At 47.2% G+C, this 20628-nt stretch overlaps 1 protein-coding gene across 2 annotated transcripts in view; it reads left to right on the forward strand.

Moving 5' to 3' along the window:
• MAP3K13 (mitogen-activated protein kinase kinase kinase 13) overlaps positions 1-20628 on the forward strand; it is a 69241-nt gene that overhangs the window by 46335 nt on the left and 2278 nt on the right. Inside the window, exons 4-14 of one of the 2 annotated variants that reach the window (XM_062499113.1) lie at positions 822-1396; positions 7653-7836; positions 7942-8133; positions 8977-9135; positions 11960-12118; positions 13473-13581; positions 14187-14296; positions 15463-15579; positions 16059-16196; positions 17068-17776; positions 18943-19013. In XM_062499113.1, coding sequence (XP_062355097.1) covers positions 895-1396; positions 7653-7836; positions 7942-8133; positions 8977-9135; positions 11960-12118; positions 13473-13581; positions 14187-14296; positions 15463-15579; positions 16059-16196; positions 17068-17776; positions 18943-19013 — 2450 coding nt within the window. In that variant the 5' untranslated portion in view covers positions 822-894. Of the gene's footprint in view, positions 1-821; positions 1397-7652; positions 7837-7941; positions 8134-8976; positions 9136-11959; positions 12119-13472; positions 13582-14186; positions 14297-15462; positions 15580-16058; positions 16197-17067; positions 17777-18942; positions 19021-20628 lie in introns of both variants that reach the window. The other variant, XM_062499114.1, reaches the window with a different exon arrangement.

Genomic DNA, 20628 nt, shown 5'->3' on the forward strand with positions numbered 1-20628 from the left:
TGGCAGCATGACCCCCAGCCATCAGCCTGGCTCTGTGGGAAGGTGGTACCACCGTGGGTTGTGGAAAAAAGACCTCTCAGTGGAGCATGGAGCAAGAGATGGGAACATTTCTTAAAAGGGATCCCAACTCTTGTTCTAAGTGCAACCTCACAGAAGCTCATGCAGGGCAGAAGTGGAGATTAGTGGTGGGAGATCAGCAAGGTGGGTCTGCTGTTCTGGGAAACTCTCAAAGTTTTACTTGCTTATGAGGGTGACGTGGATTGCGGTTAGATAATTGAACCTATCTTGCCACAGTGGACATGGAGGGTCAATCAAAGGTCCAGGACGGTCACAACTAGGTGGAGCTCTGAGGGAGCAGCCACAAACCATCCCTTGGTGGAATGAAGGTACCTGTATCACTGGGCTTTGTTTCTCTGACACCTTGTCTCAAGGGTTTGCAGAAAGATCCTGAGCTTGTGGGTTGTGCCAGGCCCAGGAACAGTGGTGGGACTCAAGTCATAGCTGAGCTGGGGCCAGCTTCAGTCTGATAATGCTATGGGAAATCTGCAAATAAACTTTCACGATTTTGACCTTTAGGCTCTTGTTTAAAATTGTGATGTTTGTTTACTGGGTAATTCCTGCCGCAGGTTACCAAGAGTATTGCCTGAGTGGAGTTTCTGTTGGAACCATTTATTTGTTTCTTTTAGCGCAGTAATTATTTACCAAGTATCAGCGGCTGTCTGGAAAGTCTAGTTAATTATCAGCTCACCTCAGTGAAACTGCACGTAGTGAAAATACTTAAAAAGAAAAATTAAGAGTTGCTCTTTTTCCTCTTGTTTCAGGTACTGGGCCCAAGCGTTACATGTGAGTTGTGTCCTACAAATGCTCTGAGCACCCCCTCGGGCCGTCTCCTTGATGCACACTCACGGCATCATGGCCAGCACTCAGGAGCGCCTGAGCCTGTCTTCCTCTCCCAGCTCCATCGGCAAAGCGTTCTGTGAGGACAGAGACTTGGGGAGGTTCCCCGAGGAGCACCCCGCTGCCGGGAACCACCCGTCCCCGGAGCTGCTGGAGGACGTTCGGGAGCGGGGCTCGCCGCCGGCCGAGCTGCTGGAGGGTGTGAGCAGCCCGGGCACGGCGGCCGTGCTGACCAGCATCAGCGAGGACGCCCGGGACCAGTTTGAGAACAGCGTGCTGCAGCTGCGAGAGCAGGACGAGCCCGAGCCGGGGCTCCCGCAGGGCACGCGCAGCCCTGGGGACGGGGACACCAACGGGGCCACCGACGATGTCAAGGTCCAGTTCAACCGCACGGGCAGCGGCAGCGGCGGCTTCCTCGAGGGGCTCTTCGGGTGCCTGCGGCCCGTGTGGAACATCATCGGCAAGGCCTACTCCACGGACTACAAGCTGCAGCAGCAAGGTAAGGGGACACACCTGCACTGCTTCGGGGTGAGACGAGGGGAGTAACGCGGGGCTCTTCCCCAGCTCTCCACGTGGCCGTCTTGGTCCTGTCCAGCCCTGTCCCGGGTTTCCAGGGATACATCCTGCACTACAGAGCCAACGGGCGTCTGCGTGGCAAAGGCAGCTCGTGGGGGAGTCAAAACCGACTGCCTGTTCAGCCCCGTGGCTTGGACTGCTGTGACAAGGCCTGAATCTGAGCTGAGCGTGGGGATCAGAAGGAATTGTGTTGAGGTACTTGGAACAATCCCCCTGCTAATTTTTGGAGGTTTTTCATGCCAGATGGAAAACACTGACATAGGCACTTCCACTTCAGAATCTCTGGGTGAAGGTTGTCCCCAGCTGACCACCAAAAAGCAGTAGTATTGATTCTCTTTTTAAAATACTCTTATTTCTTTTTATTCAGGAGTAATTTTCCTCTTTAAACTATCATTCAGTACTTGTCTTTCCGGAAATACGTTCTTTAATATTTATATCTTTTCCATTTGGATGTGTAAGCATAAATGTGTAAGTGTATGTGAGTATAAATACATATAAAATCTGTAGCTTGGGAATACGTGATGTCCCAGTTGACTACATATGTATCTATATATCTGTCTCTATATATATCTTTAGGGGGTACTGAAAGCTAAAGAGCAGAGTATGCTCTGCTGTTGGTGTCTGATTTCTCCCCTAGCACAGGGGGAGGGAGGTGGCAGATGGGAAAAGAACAAGCTGTCATTAGAATTAAGGAGCTGAAATGGTTGAGCTTATGGAAAATGGGAACAGCCTGGCCACTGCAGTACCATGGGGCAAAACCTCCTTTGAGCATCATTCAGTAGTAATCAAATGGCTTTTTGGCACTTGACAAATTACAAGATACAAGGTCAGAAACCTGTCTGAGTGGTTCAAATCTAAACCCCAGAGGGATGGGGAACAGCTCCTAATATGAGGGAACAGAGCTGTTAAATAACATGTTGGATGAATTTGACTTGAAATCAACTTCCTAGAGTCAGTAGTTTCCAGTTCATAAGCAAGCAGGAAATGCACCTCTGCATTCCAGGTGCCTCCTGAGCTCAGCCCTATGTGCAAGGGTTTGCTCTGGTTTGAAATTCTCTGGCACAGTTGGTTCTGTTTTGTTTGCAAGTTGTAAATTTGGTGTGTCGTGTGTGGTTGAGACTATAAATAAAAACAGCGGCAGAAAGTTCCCTGGGGGATTAGGGCTGCTGGGGTGACTGCATACTGGGTGGACAGTTCTGGAAGGGGCTGTCTGGGTAGGGAGTCTCCCTTGGGAAGGAAAAGGAAGAAAGGAGGTTCTGAGCAGTTGGATGACATTCAGAGCAGGCATTGGGCAGTGTCTGTGTGACAGTGCTTTGGGTTGGATGCTCAGTGTTTGTGAGTAAAGCTAAGAATTTCCGAGGAAAGGCCACGGATGGAGTGGCCATAGCCGCTGCCAGCAATTCTCTGTGTGTCCCACACCTGTCCCCACTGCTGGCTCTGAGCCATCCCTGGTGTGTCCCTGTCACCTCGGAGCAGTGGCTTTGGGAGAGCTGCCTGTGAGACAGAGATCTCATTTCCCCTATAACTGGGCCAGCTGATGCACCGAAGACCACAGTGCAACCTGTGCTTTGGTGGCCCACAGGGGACATTGACTTTCGTATGGAAGTCTCCAAACTAAAGGATTGAAGCACTAAGGAATGAAAAAGAGCAGCTGAAAGCACTGCTGGGGCTGGAGGGGTGCACACAGAGCCTGTTCCTGTGCACAGGGTGTCTTGCTCTTCTCTGTGTTGGGAGCATGTTCAAAGCCACACATCCAAGGGCACTCTGCTGTTTGCTGCTGGCATCAGGCCCTTCTAAAAGGGCAGATTTGAATGGGCTACAGATGTGGTAAGGCTGAGGATTAACTGGGATCAGCTATATGTAGCCTGTGTGGTTGAGCTTCATTTTCAGCATCTTTGCTGTTAGAAAGGGGAGTGAAAAGAAGATTTTTAAAAAATAATTATTATTTTTTTCTTCTGGAGCTGCTCAGTTGTCTGGCTCTGATGACATCTGTTACCCTGATGGCAGTACTACACTTCTGTTACCCAAGGATAAACCTTTTCAAACTGCTTCTGTGCTGAAACTTGAGGATTTTGTGAGAATATTCATGTTCTCTTTTCCAGATGATCTCATTCTTGTTTCTTGCCACCAAAAAATCATCTTTGTGTGCATTTCATCAGCTACATACAAGACAGCAGTTCAGTTACTGATGTATGTGATTATTTTTATTTTTGCTGTCTTTTAGCAAGAGCACAGAGGATGCATGGATTATGTTTGTGCAAGTGCTGCGTGGCTGAGGAAATGTCTGGGGCTCTTTCGGCAGCAAAGAGAGGATTGTGGTGGCTTTTCATTTCCCTGGGAGCTGCTTTACAGCTTTGAGCTCGTGCCATGGATCTGTGCAGATGATTTTTTCTTCCCCCCTTCTTTATGAGACAACTACTTAAAGCTTCATCCAGGAGTTAATCCTTTGTGTTGGGCTGAATTGACAACAGGAGTAGGAGTCCAGTTTGGATCTGCAGCCATGTGGCCTTCCAGTACTTAAAGGGGGCTTATAAAAAAGAGGGAGAGTGGCTTTTTACGTGGGGAGGCAGTGATAGGGCAAGGGGGAATGGTTTTAAACTAATAGAAGAGAGATTACATTAGGAAGAAATCCTTCCCTGTGAGGGTGGTAAGGCCTGGCAAAAGGTGCCCAGAGAAGCTGTGGCTGCCCCTGGATCCTTGGAAGTGTCCAAGGCCAGGCTGGGTGGGGCTTGGAGCACCCTGGGATAGTGGAAGGTGTCCCTGCCTGTGGCTGGGGGTGGAAGGGGATGGGCTTTAGGATCCCTTCTAACCCACACCATTTTATGTTGCCTGCAGCTGCTTCGTGGTACTTTTTGCTGTATCCCTGCCCACCTGCTTTGGCTGTCCTGCAGCCCCATTCTTTGGGACATGCTGGTGGTGTTGTGGTTGCAGTAGTAAAAGACAAATAGGTTTCATGTCCTTGAGCCCATACTGCCTGTGGAGCTTTGGCTCGTGACTTGGTGAAAGAGGGAAAAGATAAGAACAGCTTTTACATTATTCTGAATTATTTTCTTGTTTAAATTTCTTCTTGACTGTCCTTGCTGGCACCTGAATGGTCAATAAGAGGGGTCTGCCTGTTCTTCCCTGCAGGACACGGGCTGGGCAGAGCACTGGTCAGCTGGAAGCTGCCACAGGCTCTGTGCTGGTTGATCAAGGGATGCCAGTTGCTGCTTGGTGAGGAGTCATTCCTGTGGGGAATGTTTGCTTTTGTATTGTTCAGTGCCACCTGATTATCTGAGGTTTAAGTACTTGTGGTTTGACCCATAAAATCCCTCCTGCCTATGTTTCTCCAGTTGTTTACCCTGATTTCTAAAGGCTGTTGGTAAGTGCTTTCAGGGAGACACACTTGGTTCTTTAATTTGCATCTACCAGTTATTTAATTGGGATTGTGGAGACTCCAACACTTTAAAGCAAGACTTGTTTGTGTTTCCTAGAGACTCATTTGACTTCCCAGCCATTTCCTTTGGATTAAGAAGCTGTCTCCAGGAGCTGCTTTCACCTTCCCTTTCACGAGCTGTGGGTTTACCATCACTGTGAGAGTTTTTGTGTGTACCTGAAGAGCAAGGTGCCTGTCAGAGGGTGCTTGTGTTGAGGGGGTCTGTGTAAACCAGAGATCCTTCTTGTCACAGTGCCAGTGCTGGAGGGCAGCCAGTGCTGGGAAAAACTTCCTCCAAATAGATTGGTTCAATGGCTCAGGCTGCTCCTGCGTTCCTTCCCCATGGGAAATAGATTCTCATCATTCTACTCAAATGGTTCTTAATCACCTCAGAAACGCAAGTTCTTGTGCAATACCTGCTGCTATTACACTTTAATTTATTTAGGGGAAGCATCCCACTCGTTTCTTAAGGCCCAGAAGAGTCTGACTGCTGCACTGTATATTACTTATGGTTTGGCTCTTTGTTCTTCTTGATATTCCCAAAGATGTGGGATATTTCACTGTCACCACACTGAAACCTCTTTCCTGAATTGTGCCCCTGACAATCAGGATGTAAGTGGGAGAACATCTGTGTTCCTAAATAAACACAAGATTACTTTGCAGAAAGAACCACATGAACTTTTGCTTACTTTGTTTACAGGCTCTCTCAGCCTTTGCCATTGCAGAGGGAATGTTAGAGGAAAGTAATATTTACCTGATAGGGAATATTAAAAGCAAACTAGGGTTCCAAGGTGATACAGTTATCCATTACTGCTCACAAACTGTAGATGCTTCATGGAAGTGAATGTTCTGTGTTCTGCACAGGAAAGACACACTTCCTACAGTAAGGATGGAAAGAGACTTTGGACAATGGGAAATGGCTTCCCACTGCCAGAGGGAAGGGTTAGATGGGATACTGGGGAGAAATTCTTCCCTGTGAGGAAGGTGAGACCCTGGCACAGGGTACCCAGAGAAGCTGTGGCTGCCCCTGGATCCCTGGAAGTGTCCAAGGCTGGGCTGGATGGGGCTTGGAGCACCCTGGGATAGTGGAAGGTGTCCCTGGCCATGGCAGGGGGTGGGACTGGATGGGCTTTAATATCCCTTCCACCTCAGTCCATTCATGATTCCATGAAAAAAACAGCTATTTCAGTACAACAGAATACTTTCTATGTTGCCAGTATAAAAATACTGTTCATCGACATGCAAAAAAATCATCTATATTTTCCACCTTCTTTCAGAAGTGATGCGTATGTGAATTAAGTAGAAATACAGATATTCTTGATTTAGTTATGAATTAAATATTTGATTTTATTAATTATCTAATTATTTTATTTATTTAGAATCTTTTAGTGTTTAAATGTCCAAAGACTTAAATGCCAATTTATGTTCAGAGCTGTGAATGGATCCATGAGTATGGAAAATAGCCTTGTGTCTGAGAAGGAACACATGCTGGGGGTTGAACTCTGCCCTGCCGAGGCAGAGGGAATTTCTGCTGTGGATGAGCAATGCTTTTGTTTTTAGTTCAGTGAGCAGAAGGTTTGCTGGGGTCTGGCTCTGGGGGAGAGCTGCTTTTCCATGGCTGTGCCTGGGGAGTGCTCTTGCTCAACAGGAGACAGCAGCCACTGCCCGCCTGTCACAGGTATGATCCCCAGGAAAGCTTTGAACTGGGATCAGCCCACAGACAGTTGGGATACACAGATTCTCCTTCAGTGATAACAGTATCTAGAATGGACACTTTGGCATAATCCCAGCTGCAGCCCTGGGAACGTCGCAAAGGTTTGGACTCTGGATGAGATGAGGACGCACACCTTTGTAGTCATCTGAAACAGATCTGTACAGGTGTGACTTCCTTTTATTTCAGAAATCAGAGGGTTACTTGTTGGGTTTTCTGCTTCATAATTTATTCTTTGAACTTAGGTCTTTATTGAATTACAGTAAATAAACAATTGCCTGCCTTTTATCCTGCTGTTTGTGAGATTTAAGGTAATTTCAGCATGACTAGCAGGGTCCAGGGCTTTCTGTTCTGATGGGTGCAGCTCTCTTGAAGCAGTTTATACAGTGCCACTGGAACACTCCAGCATTATCCCTACAAATGTGTGTGGATTGCTTAAGGTTGTTTTGCCTGTTTGACATTGATATACACAGTGTTGGTGTGGGAAGGACCTGTTTCTGTGCCTGCTGCTGGTGGTTGATATGCTTTGTGTTGGTTATCTTGGTGGTTGCTGCTCTGTGTTTTACAGCCTGCCACCTCTGACTTTTATTTCCTATTTTTGTTTATTTCAGGGAGTGAAAAAGACCCTCAATATTTTTTATATCACTTGTGAAAGTTAAATGTTTCTTTTAGTCTGTGTTTTTCAATGGAGCCATGCACTTTGTTCAGTGTTGGGGCAGAGGATCTCCTCCCAGAATTGCCAATCCAGGGTCCCTGGTATGGTGAATTGCTGCCTGCCAAGCTGGAATGGCTCACACAAGTGGTTAGCATGGAGGTGAAAAAGCAGCTGGAAGGATGGCAATGAGCAGGCTGGAGGTAGCTGGGATGGCTGAAAGGGTTGCTGGGGCTGAGCACATGTGGTGTGTGCCTCACCTGTACCTGGAGAAGATGTCATCTATCCCCTCCAGAAGAGCCCAGCCTGTGGTGCAGGAGATGGGAGTTGCTGCCCTGGTGTGCTCTGACAGTTCTCATGTTCTTGACCTTTCCATTATCCCTCTTTTCTCCTGTGCCCAGACACGTGGGAGGTGCCGTTCGAGGAGATCTCGGAGCTGCAGTGGCTGGGCAGTGGGGCACAGGGAGCTGTCTTCCTGGGGAAATTCCGGGCCGAGGAGGTGGCCATCAAGAAAGTGAGGGATCAGAACGAGACGGACATCAAGCACCTGCGGAAGCTCAAGCATCCCAACATTATTGCCTTCAAGTAGGTTGTGACCCCTGTCAGGAGCTTTGTCTAAGACAAAGTGGTGCTCACCCTTCCTGTCCAGTTCTCTGTCTGCTGCTCCTCACTGTGTGTTCTCTTTGACAGGGGAGTTTGCACCCAGGCCCCGTGCTACTGCATCATCATGGAATACTGTGCCCACGGGCAGCTCTACGAGGTGCTGCGGGCCGGCAGGAAGGTTACCCCACGGCTGCTGGTGGACTGGTCCACAGGGATTGCCAGTGGCATGAACTACCTGCACCTCCACAAAATCATCCATCGAGACCTCAAGTCACCAAAGTGAGTCTCAGCTGCTTAAACATCCCGTAGTTTGGGTTCCTCAAGTCATCAGAGTTAAACATCCCCCAGTTGTGGTTCTTCAGGTCATCAAAGTGAGTCTCAGATGCTTAAACATCCCCCAGTTGGGGCTATTTTTAACTTTTCTTGAGAAATAGTTTAAAGTTTGGTCAAAAGGCTCTACTATTTTTTCCCCCATGTTGACTCAAAACTAATGAGGGTGAAACTATTGCAACTTGTCGGCACTTAACAAGACTGGAAATTTTACCAGTATTTTCCATGATAAATAGCAGTCAGGAAATATTTAATGATTTGACAATATCTGGTCTTCTTGGAAAGTGGGATATTCTGTTGCCTTCTGCTTTTTATTTTTCCTTCTTATTTTCCTGTTATTTCCCTGGTTTTCTGGAATGTATCTTCTTTATTTCTCTGTTGCTTTTCTGATTAAAATGTTCTGGCTTCTTTATATTCTTATTCCCTAGATGTTTATTACTTCTTAATCTGTGACAATGCATTAAGATAATGCTTTTAGATTATTTACAGCACAGTTTAAGGTACAGCTTTGCCTCTGGATCTTCAGTTACTTGTTAATTTGCAGTTTTATTGAGATTGATTTTTGATGCATTAAGAAATGCATTTAAGGCGTAGAACACAACCACCCAAAACAGAGTGAGAGCTTTTATTGGGGAAAATACAAAATCTTTTCTTTTGTACTGCACTTGTGAGCAGTGGGGCTTCATCAGCAGGTTGCATTGATTAAGAAGGGATTTACTCCAGTGGCTGTTGTGGTGAAAGAAAAACCACAAAATGCTGACTTCTTTTTTTTTTTTTTCTCCCCTTCTCTAGTGTTTTGGTTACACACACAGATGCAGTAAAGATTTCAGATTTTGGTACGTCTAAAGAGCTCAGTGATAAAAGTACCAAAATGTCCTTTGCGGGGACAGTGGCGTGGATGGCCCCGGAGGTGATACGGAACGAGCCTGTCTCCGAGAAGGTGGACATCTGGTGAGTTCTGGTCATGGTCAAGCACCTTTCACCTTCTCTTCAGTCCCTTGGTTTCCCAGCACTTCCATGTACTTTCCCCATCCTGTGCCTGAGCATGGTTTGCTCTGTGGTGGGTTGTTCCTTTCTCCTCCTGCCTGGTGCCCTGAGCTTTGGTGGGCTCTGATGGAAAGGGAAATGACACAGGTGTCCTGGCTGGGTGCTGACCTGCAGGTTCCAGCTGAGGCTCAGTCCAGACAGTCTGTGTCTTGCAGGCAGCAAATGCAGAAATTCTTCCCTTGGTCATTATCCAGCCCAGAGCTTTCTCCCAGTGCTGCGCTCAGGGCCCCCTCGGCAGCCTCCACAGCCAGGGTGGTTTTCCATTGCTTCTGGCCCTCTTCAGGGCCATGCTGGAGCTGTGGGGAGGCCCCAGCTCTGCTCCCCATCCTCTTGTGCTTCCTGCACACCAGGCTGGTTGTTGTATGGGCAGCCCCAGGGTTACAATCCAGTGAATCCAATCCTGGATCCAAGAGGGAGGAAGCCAGGATAAGTTGTAAGAGTTTTGGAACTCGTTCCCATCGATGTGGAGCATGTTCTGTGTCCAAAGGAACACAAGGAACGGTTCAGTCTCTGTGCTATTGAAAATGCCTGAGAGGGCTTGGCCTTGGAGTTCCTTTGGGAAGCCTCTCCACAGGTTTCAGAGCCCTCAAGGGAACTGCATCTCTGTTTCTGCCTCATTATTTCAGCATATTAAATGTCGGCAGCCAGGACAAATGCCCTTCTCCCTGCTTTACAGCCAGGAGGGTTTTTGCTTCCTGTGGTTTTTCAGCTTCAGATGCTGTCCCTTCCCTGGCAGGGCAGGAAGCTGCTGAACAAAAGCCATGGGTGGTCCAGGGTGCAGTGGAGTCAGGAGCTGCTGCTGGAGTTATAGCTCAGGCCTGGGCTTCACCTGAAGGGCAAGATTTCCTGCAGGGAAGGTGGTGTTACCTGTGGTGTGCAGCTGCTCTCCTGCCCATGGTATCCTGTGTGTTTAACTTGGATGTCAAGGTCACAGCACAGCCATCTCCTCTGGGAAGAACACTTAGGCTGTTCTGGAAAGAGAACACACCCAGCATTTGTCTGCTGAACCCCTCCCTTTGAATCACGGGATTCTGAGGAATGAGTGGTGCTGGATTTCCACCCTTGGGTTTCTGTCCTTTAGAGTGGTTTATGTTCAGGAATATTCCACAGAACATCCTCTCCAATAAAACCTTTGCTCCTTCCCCCAGTGACTTGGAGATGTCTCTCTTTAGTGCCAGTTCCTCTGGAGTTCACAGCACTTCAGACTGTCCTTTGCCATCCATTCCTCCCTCAAGATGAAAAAAAATTATGTTCATGAATGCTGCCAACAAATGAGAGCAGTTCCTGAGCTGCTTATATGTCTGCTGTCTCTCATCTCAAACAGCATGCAGAAAAATAAATCTATAATCTTATCAGGAGTCTTGGAAATCCTTTGTCAGTTCTTAGTCATGACATATATGAAACCAGATGAGCTTTCCCTGGTAGTTTGTCCAGCCTCCTGGATCCCTGCTTTCCTGCAGCCCACAAAAAAAAAGGATTTTGAGGCGAGAAATATTCAAATTCTGCTTGTTTATAATTCTGGCTTTTTTTTTTGCTTTTTTTTTTTTTCCTAACACATGATTTGAAGCCGGGGGGTTTTGAAAGTGCAGTATTTTTCACATGAAGTTGTTTCCTGACTGATGTTTGTTCAGACCTGATAGTTTGTCCCTTAGAAGTTCTTCTGTACTTAATAAAAGCACAGGCTATTGGTATATGCCAGAAACACCCTTCTCCTCTTTCACCTGGCTATAGTCTCCAGCTTGGAAGGGTCAGTGTTCCAGAGAGGAATGGGACATGGAGTAAGGTGGCATGTCTGGCTTGGAAATGGAGATGGTTGTGCCTCATCTGTATCACAGCCCAGTTGATGTGCAGTAACAGTGGTGGTGGTTCCTAGCAGCATTTTGTTTACCTCTGCATTGACTGGTTTGGTGTGTCATCAGGTGATGACTGTATACAAAACAGAAGTTTGCTGTTAAAAATTAAGGTTTTAGTTTTTTCTGGTAACTTCATTGAGGAAGAGAAGCAAAGTGAATTTTCTTACCTCTTCTTTCAGTTCTTGTAGGAGGTTCTTTCCTTGACTGAGTTCTCTTAATTTTTTTTGTTTTTTTGATTTATCCTCCATTTCTTCAGAACAAAAGGAATATCAGATTAGACCTCGTGCTTTTGGTAGTGACAGTTATGCAAGTAGCATTTGCTTCCTAATTCCTGTGTTGCAGTAGTTGTAGTGCCAAGTCTCAAACCTTGAAACTGTAACTTGGGACTACAGGTAACAGCAGAGGGAGCCTTTGGTTAGGGAAAAGAAAACAAAACCAATTAAATGAAATGTAAAAAAGCCACAAAACCTTTGTTGTGTTGTCTCTGTAAGACACCTGTTAGTCTGTGCAGTAGCCCATCATCTGTTCTTACCAGCAAGAACAGTCCAAAGTCTATCTGAGAGTAGACTTTGGAGTGTTTTCATTTAACAGGAGCAAGACTTAATCTGTACAGAAAATGTGCTTTCAGGATCTTTAAAATCTCACAAAGAAGCAGGAAAGGGTGGGTGAAAGCCAATGTAGTTTTGTGCTCAGCCCAGGGCTGAGCAAAGGAGTTACCTGGTGTGCTGAAAACCACTGTTACACCTGCTTGTGGTTTCGGACCAGACATCCCTATTTCTCTGTTTTGCCCAACAAACTCTTTTTTCCAAGCTCCAGATGTTTCTGTTAACAGCTTCTGTGTGAACTCAATTTATCCTGGTTTATTTCTTCAACAGGTCATTTGGAGTGGTTTTGTGGGAGCTGCTCACAGGGGAGATTCCCTACAAGGATGTGGACTCTTCAGCCATCATCTGGGGAGTGGGCAGTAACAGCCTCCACCTTCCTGTCCCTTCCACCTGCCCAGATGGCTTCAAAATCCTCATGAAGCAAACCTGGTAAGAGCCTGACCCCCACATGGCAAAGACCTAGGGCTGGCTCCAGCAAAACCCAGTGAAAGTCAGGGTGGGAATATGGAGCCCAGAGCAGAGGGCTCTTAGATACTCTCACACTTCTCCTGAGAGCAGTAAATTTAAAAATTTTGGATTCTGCTTCCTTGTGGCAGCAGGCCTGGACCCCAGGACTTCTTCAGGAGCTTTTTCAGAGGGCATTGCTTTGCTGTAGCAAAGTAGGGGATAAAAGGTGGCTCTATGGAAGACAAAAGGAGCTGGAAAGAAAGTAGGGGTAAAATTCCTGGAGGCCACATCCAGAGTGAAGTGAACTGATTTTTTCACTTGGAAAACCCCTTGAAAGCGACTGGCTTTTGGACTGGACAAGGAGAAATACGAGCTTTCTGTCTGGAACACAGATTTTCCGGGTTCCGCTATGGAAAATACTTTCAGTTTCCTCATGTACCAGATCAGAGCTGAAATTCTTTATCGTGGGTTTCACACTGATGCTTTGTTTTTGTAATTACATCTTGACACAGTGTAAAGGGTCTTCCAGCATCTTCCCACTCCATGGGTTTCACCAGCCATCCTCCCCACGGCACAAAGGGGACAAGAGGCCAGAGGGTGTGTGGATCTTTCCCAAGGTCTGCTCACCCTGAGCTGTGGCAGCTGGTGCAGCTCGGTACAACTGAATACCTACAAACACTTGTATCCCCACCTAGTGGAAAGAGGTGGTTGGTAGGAGAGAGGAGGCTCAGGAAGCTGCTCTTGCCCTGAGCAAAGTGGATTCGGTACTGAAACTCAAGTGCTGGTCCTTTTTCTCAAATATACAAATGCTTTTGTATTTTCTGTGGTCTGTAGGGCTGTTCAGTGCATTGCAGTACTCAGGCATGTGCTGTGTGACAACACACAGACCTTTAGTGCTTAGAAGCACCCTGAATGTAAGTTTTCATTTCTGCTAGATTGAGTCTTCCCATTACAAAATTTGGAAATTGATTGGACAACAAACCGAAGTATATTTCTTTTTGACAAGCAAGTTAGGATAGAGACTGAAACTGTTCCTATCTGTTCACTCTGTAGTTGCATTTTCTGGTCTTAAACGTTTTGCACCTCTTTTGTTTCTTTAGAATGGGTCATCACAAACCACATTTAGCACAATTAAATTGTGTTCAGCAGAAGAGAAAACCAGAATAGCTCCATTTCTCTAACCTGTCAGCTGCTTTGTTCAAACAATAGGATCTAGTGAAACCCTTTCAAAAGGGCAGGAGAGGCTGTCGGTGCCCATCTCTCACCCCAGAAGGGCAGGAGGGGCTGGCAGTGCCCATCCCTCAGCTCAGCCCTGGCTGTTTCTGTTTTGTTTCAGGCAGAGCAAGCCCAGGAACCGTCCGTCCTTCCGGCAGACACTGATGCACCTGGACATTGCCTCTGCTGATGTGCTGGCTACTCCTCAGGAAACCTACTTCAAATCCCAGGTGGGGATCCTTCAAATCCCAAACTGGGGAAAGGTTGGAGCCTGTGAGTGCTGGAATTAGCTCCAAGGATCTGACTTTGGAGGGTGCATTGAGTAGAGAAAGTCTAGATCCATGATTTCATGATTTGATTCTTGGGGAGGAGCAACCTGATGGGTGTTTGAAAATCTTTTACCCAAACTTTCCCAAGCTGAGACTTCTGCAGGAGCCAGGACTTCAAGAGGCAAATAGAGTATCATTCTAGACAGGCATCATCATGGAACTTTCAAAATCATGAGCTTTTCTACTTATTTTCACTGCCAAAAGTAAAGAAAATGTTCTCTTAGGACAAAAAGAACTCTAGGAATTTAAAAAAAATATTTCTTAGAAAATGCAGATATGTTTTAAATTCTCTGTTTGGAGCACAAAATTGTAAACACCATTTGAAAATGCTGGCATCAAATATGCTGCGGTGTTGTTACCCAAAATAATTCAGCTAACAAAAATACATTTGCAACCCAAAGCTGTAATTTTCTGCAGACACAAAGAACGTTGCCCAAGACTTTTTCTGTGGTACACCTACAGATCCCAATTTTTTGTAAATAGCTAAAAGTAAATTGCTTTCCTAGGCTGAATGGAGAGAAGAAGTGAAGAAGCATTTTGAGAAAATTAAAAGTGAAGGAACTTGTATCCATCGGCTGGATGAAGAATTGATTCGCCGTCGAAGAGAAGAGCTGAGGTCTGTTCACAGTCTCTTGTGTTCACTGTTTGCTTTTCCATCCAGCCTTCCCTTTCCAGCTAAATGAGCCCTCAGCTTGTCCTCACAGCTGAGCCTCCTGCTCCAGCCCCTGACTCTTTTTATTCTCCTCTTGTACTGAGGCTCCCAAAACAGGACCCAGTATTCCTGGCGGTATAAATTTGGGCAGCCTAAATTCCTTGTGAACCCAGAAACCAAAATTCCCATGGGCATGGCCGAGGCCATGAGCACTGCTCAGCTGAGGGGAAGCTGGAGAGAAGCAGTGGGAACTGTCTCTGTCCTTGGGCAGTCTCAGCAGTTTGCTCCAGAGAAGGTGGCAAAGGTTTGTGTGTTTCCCAGGGAACATTTCTGCCTGAGAATTGGTGTTTGTGGAACTGAAGCAGATGCATCCATCTCAGTGGGAAATCTATCCTGACGTTGGCCATGAGCTTTCTCTGCCCTGATACTTTCTTTGGGTTAGTTATTCCAGAGAAGTGAACATACTTCATGTGAGCAGCCCACTGAAACACATTTTGAACATTAGACCGACTTCAAAATGAAAGCAAAAGGTTTATTTAAAGAAGGGAAAGTGTTTCTTCCTGTGATACAAATTTGCAAATACGGTTGACAGAGAAACATAAAACTCTAAGAAGCAGTTCAGTGTCTAACCTGAGGAGCCAAAGGGACCCTTGGCCCGGCAATTTGATGCAGTGGTTGTTCAGTGTTCTCTGTCCCCAGGGGGTTTTGTGTGGCCACATCTTTCAGCTGTACTGGACCTGTGGGGACTCCTTGTTGTTAATGAAATACAGACACATGACTTCTTTCCTGTTTCTGTAGAGGCTGGTTTAGCCCCTTCTCTGAGCAAACAGGCTGATCAGGGCTTGGCCAGAGGGCTCTTGGGTGTGTGTGTGGCATTTGCAGCTCTTCCAGGGAGAAGTGTTGCCACTCTTTCAAGGCCATTAAACACTTTCTAAACCATACCATGATTTATTGCTATGTCAGGCTCTTAATCAATCATCATTCACTGTTAGCTGTATCTGACATTCAATGCAGTACAGCTGGCAAATTTGACTTTTAAAAGGCCTTTTCCTTAAGCACCTGTACTTTTCCTCATTCTCTTCTCTTGGTCATGGAAGTGAGGCTGGAATAAAGCCTTTTCTGCCTTTCAGACATGCATTAGATATCCGTGAGCACTACGAGAGGAAGCTGGAGCGAGCCAATAACCTGTACATGGAGCTCAGTGCTATCATGCTGCAGCTGGAGGTGCGGGAGAAGGAGCTCATCAAGTACGTGTCTGGGAATGGTGACGTGCAGGTGGCAGTCTGCACTCAGCAGGGCACTAACAGCGCTTCATGTCCAAACTGGATGGTGGCACTTGTGGGTTTAATGTGCCCTGACAAACTTCAAAGGTTAGGGAATTGCTGGTGAGCAGGAAGAGTGAATTCCCTTTGGAGTGAATTCCTGCCTACCACTGTCAGTGGTTACTGACTTGGAGAAAGGCACCTTCCCATTTGGTGCTGGTATCCTTTGGCCCATGTGTGAAGGGTATGGCAGTGCTGCTCCTGGATTCTGTGCCAGGGTCCTGTCCCTGCTGTCTGCAGAAGGAATTTAGAAGTATAGTATCTGTGTCCTTTCCCAGCAGAGCAATCAGGCATGCAGTATGTTCCCTGTGGAGACAGTTCCTGTCCAGTGAGAACAGGAGGTGGAGAGACATACAACTGATGTGGTTTTCTTTTTTTTTTTTTTTCTTTCCCTGATGTTTCAGGAGGGAGCAAGCAGTGGAAAAGAAATACCCTGGGACTTACAAACGCCATCCAGTCAGACCAATAATCCACCCCAACACAGTGGAGAAGTTGATGAAGAGGAAAGGGGTCTCTCATAAACCAGGCAGCCAGACCAAACGGTGAGAAGTAACAACCCAGTCCTGTGCCACAGCCAGTGGTAGATCTGGGCAGTTCCTTCCCTTTGAGCCTGATGAAATGCAGGGTGGGACAAAGAGGTTTCACACTTGGGCCTGGTCTGGTCCTCAGAACCACGATTGTTAAATTATCTAAAGGTGAAAGGGATGAATGCTGCCATCCCTACCGCCTGGACAGCTCTCTGGAGCCACAGAATCACAGGATGTGTTGGTTGAATGAATGAGTTTGTTGGTCCGTGGGATTTTTGAGTAGATGATGGTGCTTGGAAAGGAGGTATCTCTTGTGTTTTCTCAAATTCCTAATTGTCCAAGATCCTCCTTGACTTGGATGGGAATAAGCAGGGCAAGGGATTGTGGAAATCAGGCAGGCCTCAGGAAGGATGGATTCATTGCTGAGGAATTAATTTGGGATTTGATATTTGGGAATTCATGCTGCCGTGATTACCAGTGAATAATCACTTATGAATTAATATCCCCACATGGTTCTTAGATGAGCAGCCTGATCACCACCATTGTACATGCACAAAGTGAGAGTCATGCTCTACCCCAAGGTCCTGGGAGGGAGTTATTTTGGGAGAGAACATCAAAATAAGAGTGGAAAAGGAGAGCGTGTGACAGCTATTGGAAAAAACAGCGAGATGGGGGTGTAGAGCAGGATGGGCTGAACGGAAAGGACGTTGAGTGGAGAGAATCACAGGGACCAAAATGCAGGAGCCAAGCAGCTGAAGGTGAGGGCAGCCTGTAGATTTTTTGGGAGCAGAGTGTGCTTTTGGCTCCAGCTGCCTCTTCATCCTGGCTCTGGGCCGGTGTCACTTGTTTGTTGCTTGACATGTAACAACTTCTCCCTGTCTCCTAGGCCAGATCTTCTGAAGTCAGAGGGCATACCCAGCACAGAAGCAGCATCCAATGGCTCCCCAGTCTCAGGAAGTCCCAAGATGTCAACCCTGAGTGGCAAAGGCCGGTACCGCAGCAAGCCCCGGCACCGCCGGGGGAACAGCAAAGGCAGCTACAATGAATTTGCAGGGATCTTGAAAAACCAGCCGGCGCAAGACGATGTCCCCCAGCCCGGCCCTCCCCAGGCTCCCCACGCGCCCGGAGCGCCGCAGCAGGGCCAGCACTCGCGGCCGCACGCCCACGGGCAGGACATCGCCACCTGCGCCAACAACCTGCGGTACTTCGGCCCCGCGGCCGCGCTGCGCAGCCCCCTCAGCCAGCACGCCCAGCGCCGCGTGTCCGGCTCCAGCCCCGACCTCATCTCCACCGCCATGGAGGCCGACTGCCGCCGCGGCCTGGACAGCAAGGGCAGCCCGGCCGAGCGCTGGGAGTGCTGCCCGGCGGATCCCTACGACCCCTGCCTGCAGTGCAGGGATGAGGACAGTGGCCAGGCACAGATGGCGCAGTCCGCTGAGCCGGGGGGGAGCCGCCCCCAGTCGCCCGCCTCCCTCTACGAGAGCACGCAGTTCATGGAGAAGCTGGAGGAGCAGGGCACAGCCGCCTCTGCCTTGGGCACTCCCCAGCACTTGGCTTCCTCAGGGCTGCCCTGCAAAGCAAGATCCCTCCAAAAGGTGAGGACGGAGCGCTGGGCTTTGAAAGTGTGGTTTTGGTAGGGCCTGGTTCTGTTATGTGCAGTTTTGTAAATTGGTTTGAGTTGCAACTTGTTCCATTTAATTTTTGGTGTTGAAACATCTCAAAAGGCTTTCAAGCCTTTTTCTAAAGGAAGGGATAAATGCATTCTTTAAATAGTTCTGTTGTGTCATGTTAGAGTTTCTTTGAGAGTCTGTGGTGCTGCCGTGTCTCAGGGCAAAGATTCAACATTTGCTATGGTCTTGAGGACATTCCTTTTGCTGCGCCTGCCAGAAATTGTCCCCCTATACTGAAAGTCATAGTTCTCTTGCATTTTGTGAAGATTTTGCAAGAGTAAAAAGGAGGATATGGCAGAGCTGTACAGAAGCATGTCTTTGTTCCCCCTGCTTCCATTCAGGTGGTGAGAAAGGTAAGAACCAGTCTGAGTTCAAAGAGCAGGAAAACTGGGCCTGGCTGGAAAAGTCAAGGAAAACAGCATAATTACCAGACCAAGAGTGGGGTTTGGCCCCAGCATGATGGGAGTAGGACCTTGTAAGACAAGGGGATGGGATGAGATAAAGGCTTAAACTGAATGAGAGGCTGACAGGTTGGATAGGCTAGAAGGAGGCTGTAAAAAAAACAACAGTGTGGGGGTAGATTTGGATGGGAGAAGGAGAATGAAAGGCTCTATGTTCACTGAAGTATAAAATAAATCCCAAGTCCTCCTAGCTGGTGAAATCCATTGGCAAAGGCTGTGTCATCCTCCATCCTGCTCTATTGATGGGCTGTGGTAGAAGAAGGTAAAACCAAGAGTGCCAAATCAGCTCCATAATTTATGTGGATTTCCATATGATACTAATTACTTGATTTGCTGCAGCAAGAATCTGGAATGGTCTGTACTCCATACCTGCTAAAATACTCCAGTGTATTTCCCAGTCAGTCACTCCAGGTTCAGGAGCAGCAGCCTTGAGGCTGCCTGAAACAGCCTCCTGGGGGACAATGTCTGAGTCAGCCTTCCTGACACACAGGCTGTTTTCTGGTCTAGATTTTTGCAGCCTGTAGATTTTTGCACTTTTTGCAGTGACTTTGCAGATCCTGGAGGACCAAGGGTGAGCCATGCTTGAATTTCCCCAAACGTGACACCCATTTTGTCCTTGTTTTCTACCAGAGTGGGGACGAGTCTTCAGAAGAGGAGGAGGGTGAAGTTGACAGTGAAGTGGAGTTTCCTCGTAGACAAAGGTAAAAGGTGAATTCACTCTAATCTCTCTTTGGTGGGACAAAACTGAGGAGAACTCTCATAGCAGCTGCACACCAGCACTGAAACTGGTGAAGGTGCTGGCAAAAGACCAGAATCCCATTCAGTGTGTCCCACCCACCCTCAGCTGATCCCTCATGTCCACTTGCTGTTCCAGCCCATCTTGAGATGTTTTTTTCCGGTCCACATTTCCTGCTGCAGGCTGTTTGCAGTACAACTTGATCACACTTGATAATGTTATTCTGCCTCTATAAATGAGCTGCTGCATCTGTTTCACCAGAATCAGACTTAGTGGATGTGAAAACCCTTTGTGGGCTACTCCCAGTGTTGTTTATTAATTGTTGTTTCAGTGGGAAAGACTCCAGCCCACCACCTTTGCAGCTTAATTCAGATAAGATTGCAGAGCTAAGTTACAACAGCATATGAAATTTGATGGTGTTGCCTGTAAAATAAGACTTAGGGGAATGTTCCTACATAAGCCTGGGGAACAGCAGGATTTACAGTCCTGTGTTCAGGAAAGACATCATGGACTTGGTGCTATAGCTTCATGAAAGTGTCTACTTGAAGTGCAGGAGTGATCCAGTAGGCAAACAGATTAAAGGTTTGATTCAAAGGAGAAGAAAAGAAAATAGAATCTTGTCTCCTTTTGTGTGTACCCACAGCACACCTGAAGCTTAAATCCTAATGCCCCCTTCATTGCCCCAGCTTAAAGACCACAGTAAAGTTTGGAAAGGCACTGAGAAGTGTGACAAGATTGGTTAGGGATGGTTTCTGTAGAAGAAGAGATTAAACCCATGTGAAATGTTTCTCTACCAGGAGGAGAGGCAACACCAGAGGTGCGTGAAATTGTAATTTATGTGGAGAAAATAGACAAGGAGCAAATTCTTCACATTCATGTTAGGGGCAGCCAGTGAAGCAAATGGGGCTTTAAAATGAACAAAAGGAATTGCTTTTTCCATCCAGAACATTTTCAGATGTGGAGCTCATTGTCAGGGTGTGTGTGGAAATCGGTCCATAAGTGCAGAATTTCTGGAGTATAGATCCATCAGTGACTGTTAGCATTGTCATCTGCATTTGAGCTTCCACTCAGAAGTGAGATCTGCTGAATGGTACAAGCCAGGAAGAGATGCCAGGAGAAAGCAGGCTCTGCCTGCATACCCTGTTCTCATCCTTCTCCCAGACTATTCCTTCCTGCCTGGGGTTGAAGGCAGAATGCTGGGCTGGATGACTTATGTGACTCATACAGTTCCCGTGTGGTGATGTTTCCTCTGTGATTTACTGACTTGGAAGATTAGGAGGACAAATTGCCTGTTCCATGTGATGCTCAGCTGTGGGTCTCCTGGCATGTTCCCTCAACTGATGTGTCTCCCCATTGCTGTTGAATGCTGGCACAAGGCCATTTCTGTGGTCAAGTAACCATGGGTTTATTTCTTGACTGGATGGTCCTAAACCCTGCCTGCCTTTTGGGATGGCTGCCAGGTCATGCAGGTCTTCCCAGGTGAGTTAGCTTGAACTCACAGAAGCACTCAGTTGGAAGAGACCTTTAAGATCATTGAGTTCAACTCGTGCCCTAACATCTAAACCATGCCACTGAATCCA

This window comes from Cinclus cinclus, chromosome 10 (genome assembly GCF_963662255.1).
Source record: "Cinclus cinclus chromosome 10, bCinCin1.1, whole genome shotgun sequence".
NCBI lineage: Eukaryota > Metazoa > Chordata > Aves > Passeriformes > Cinclidae > Cinclus > Cinclus cinclus.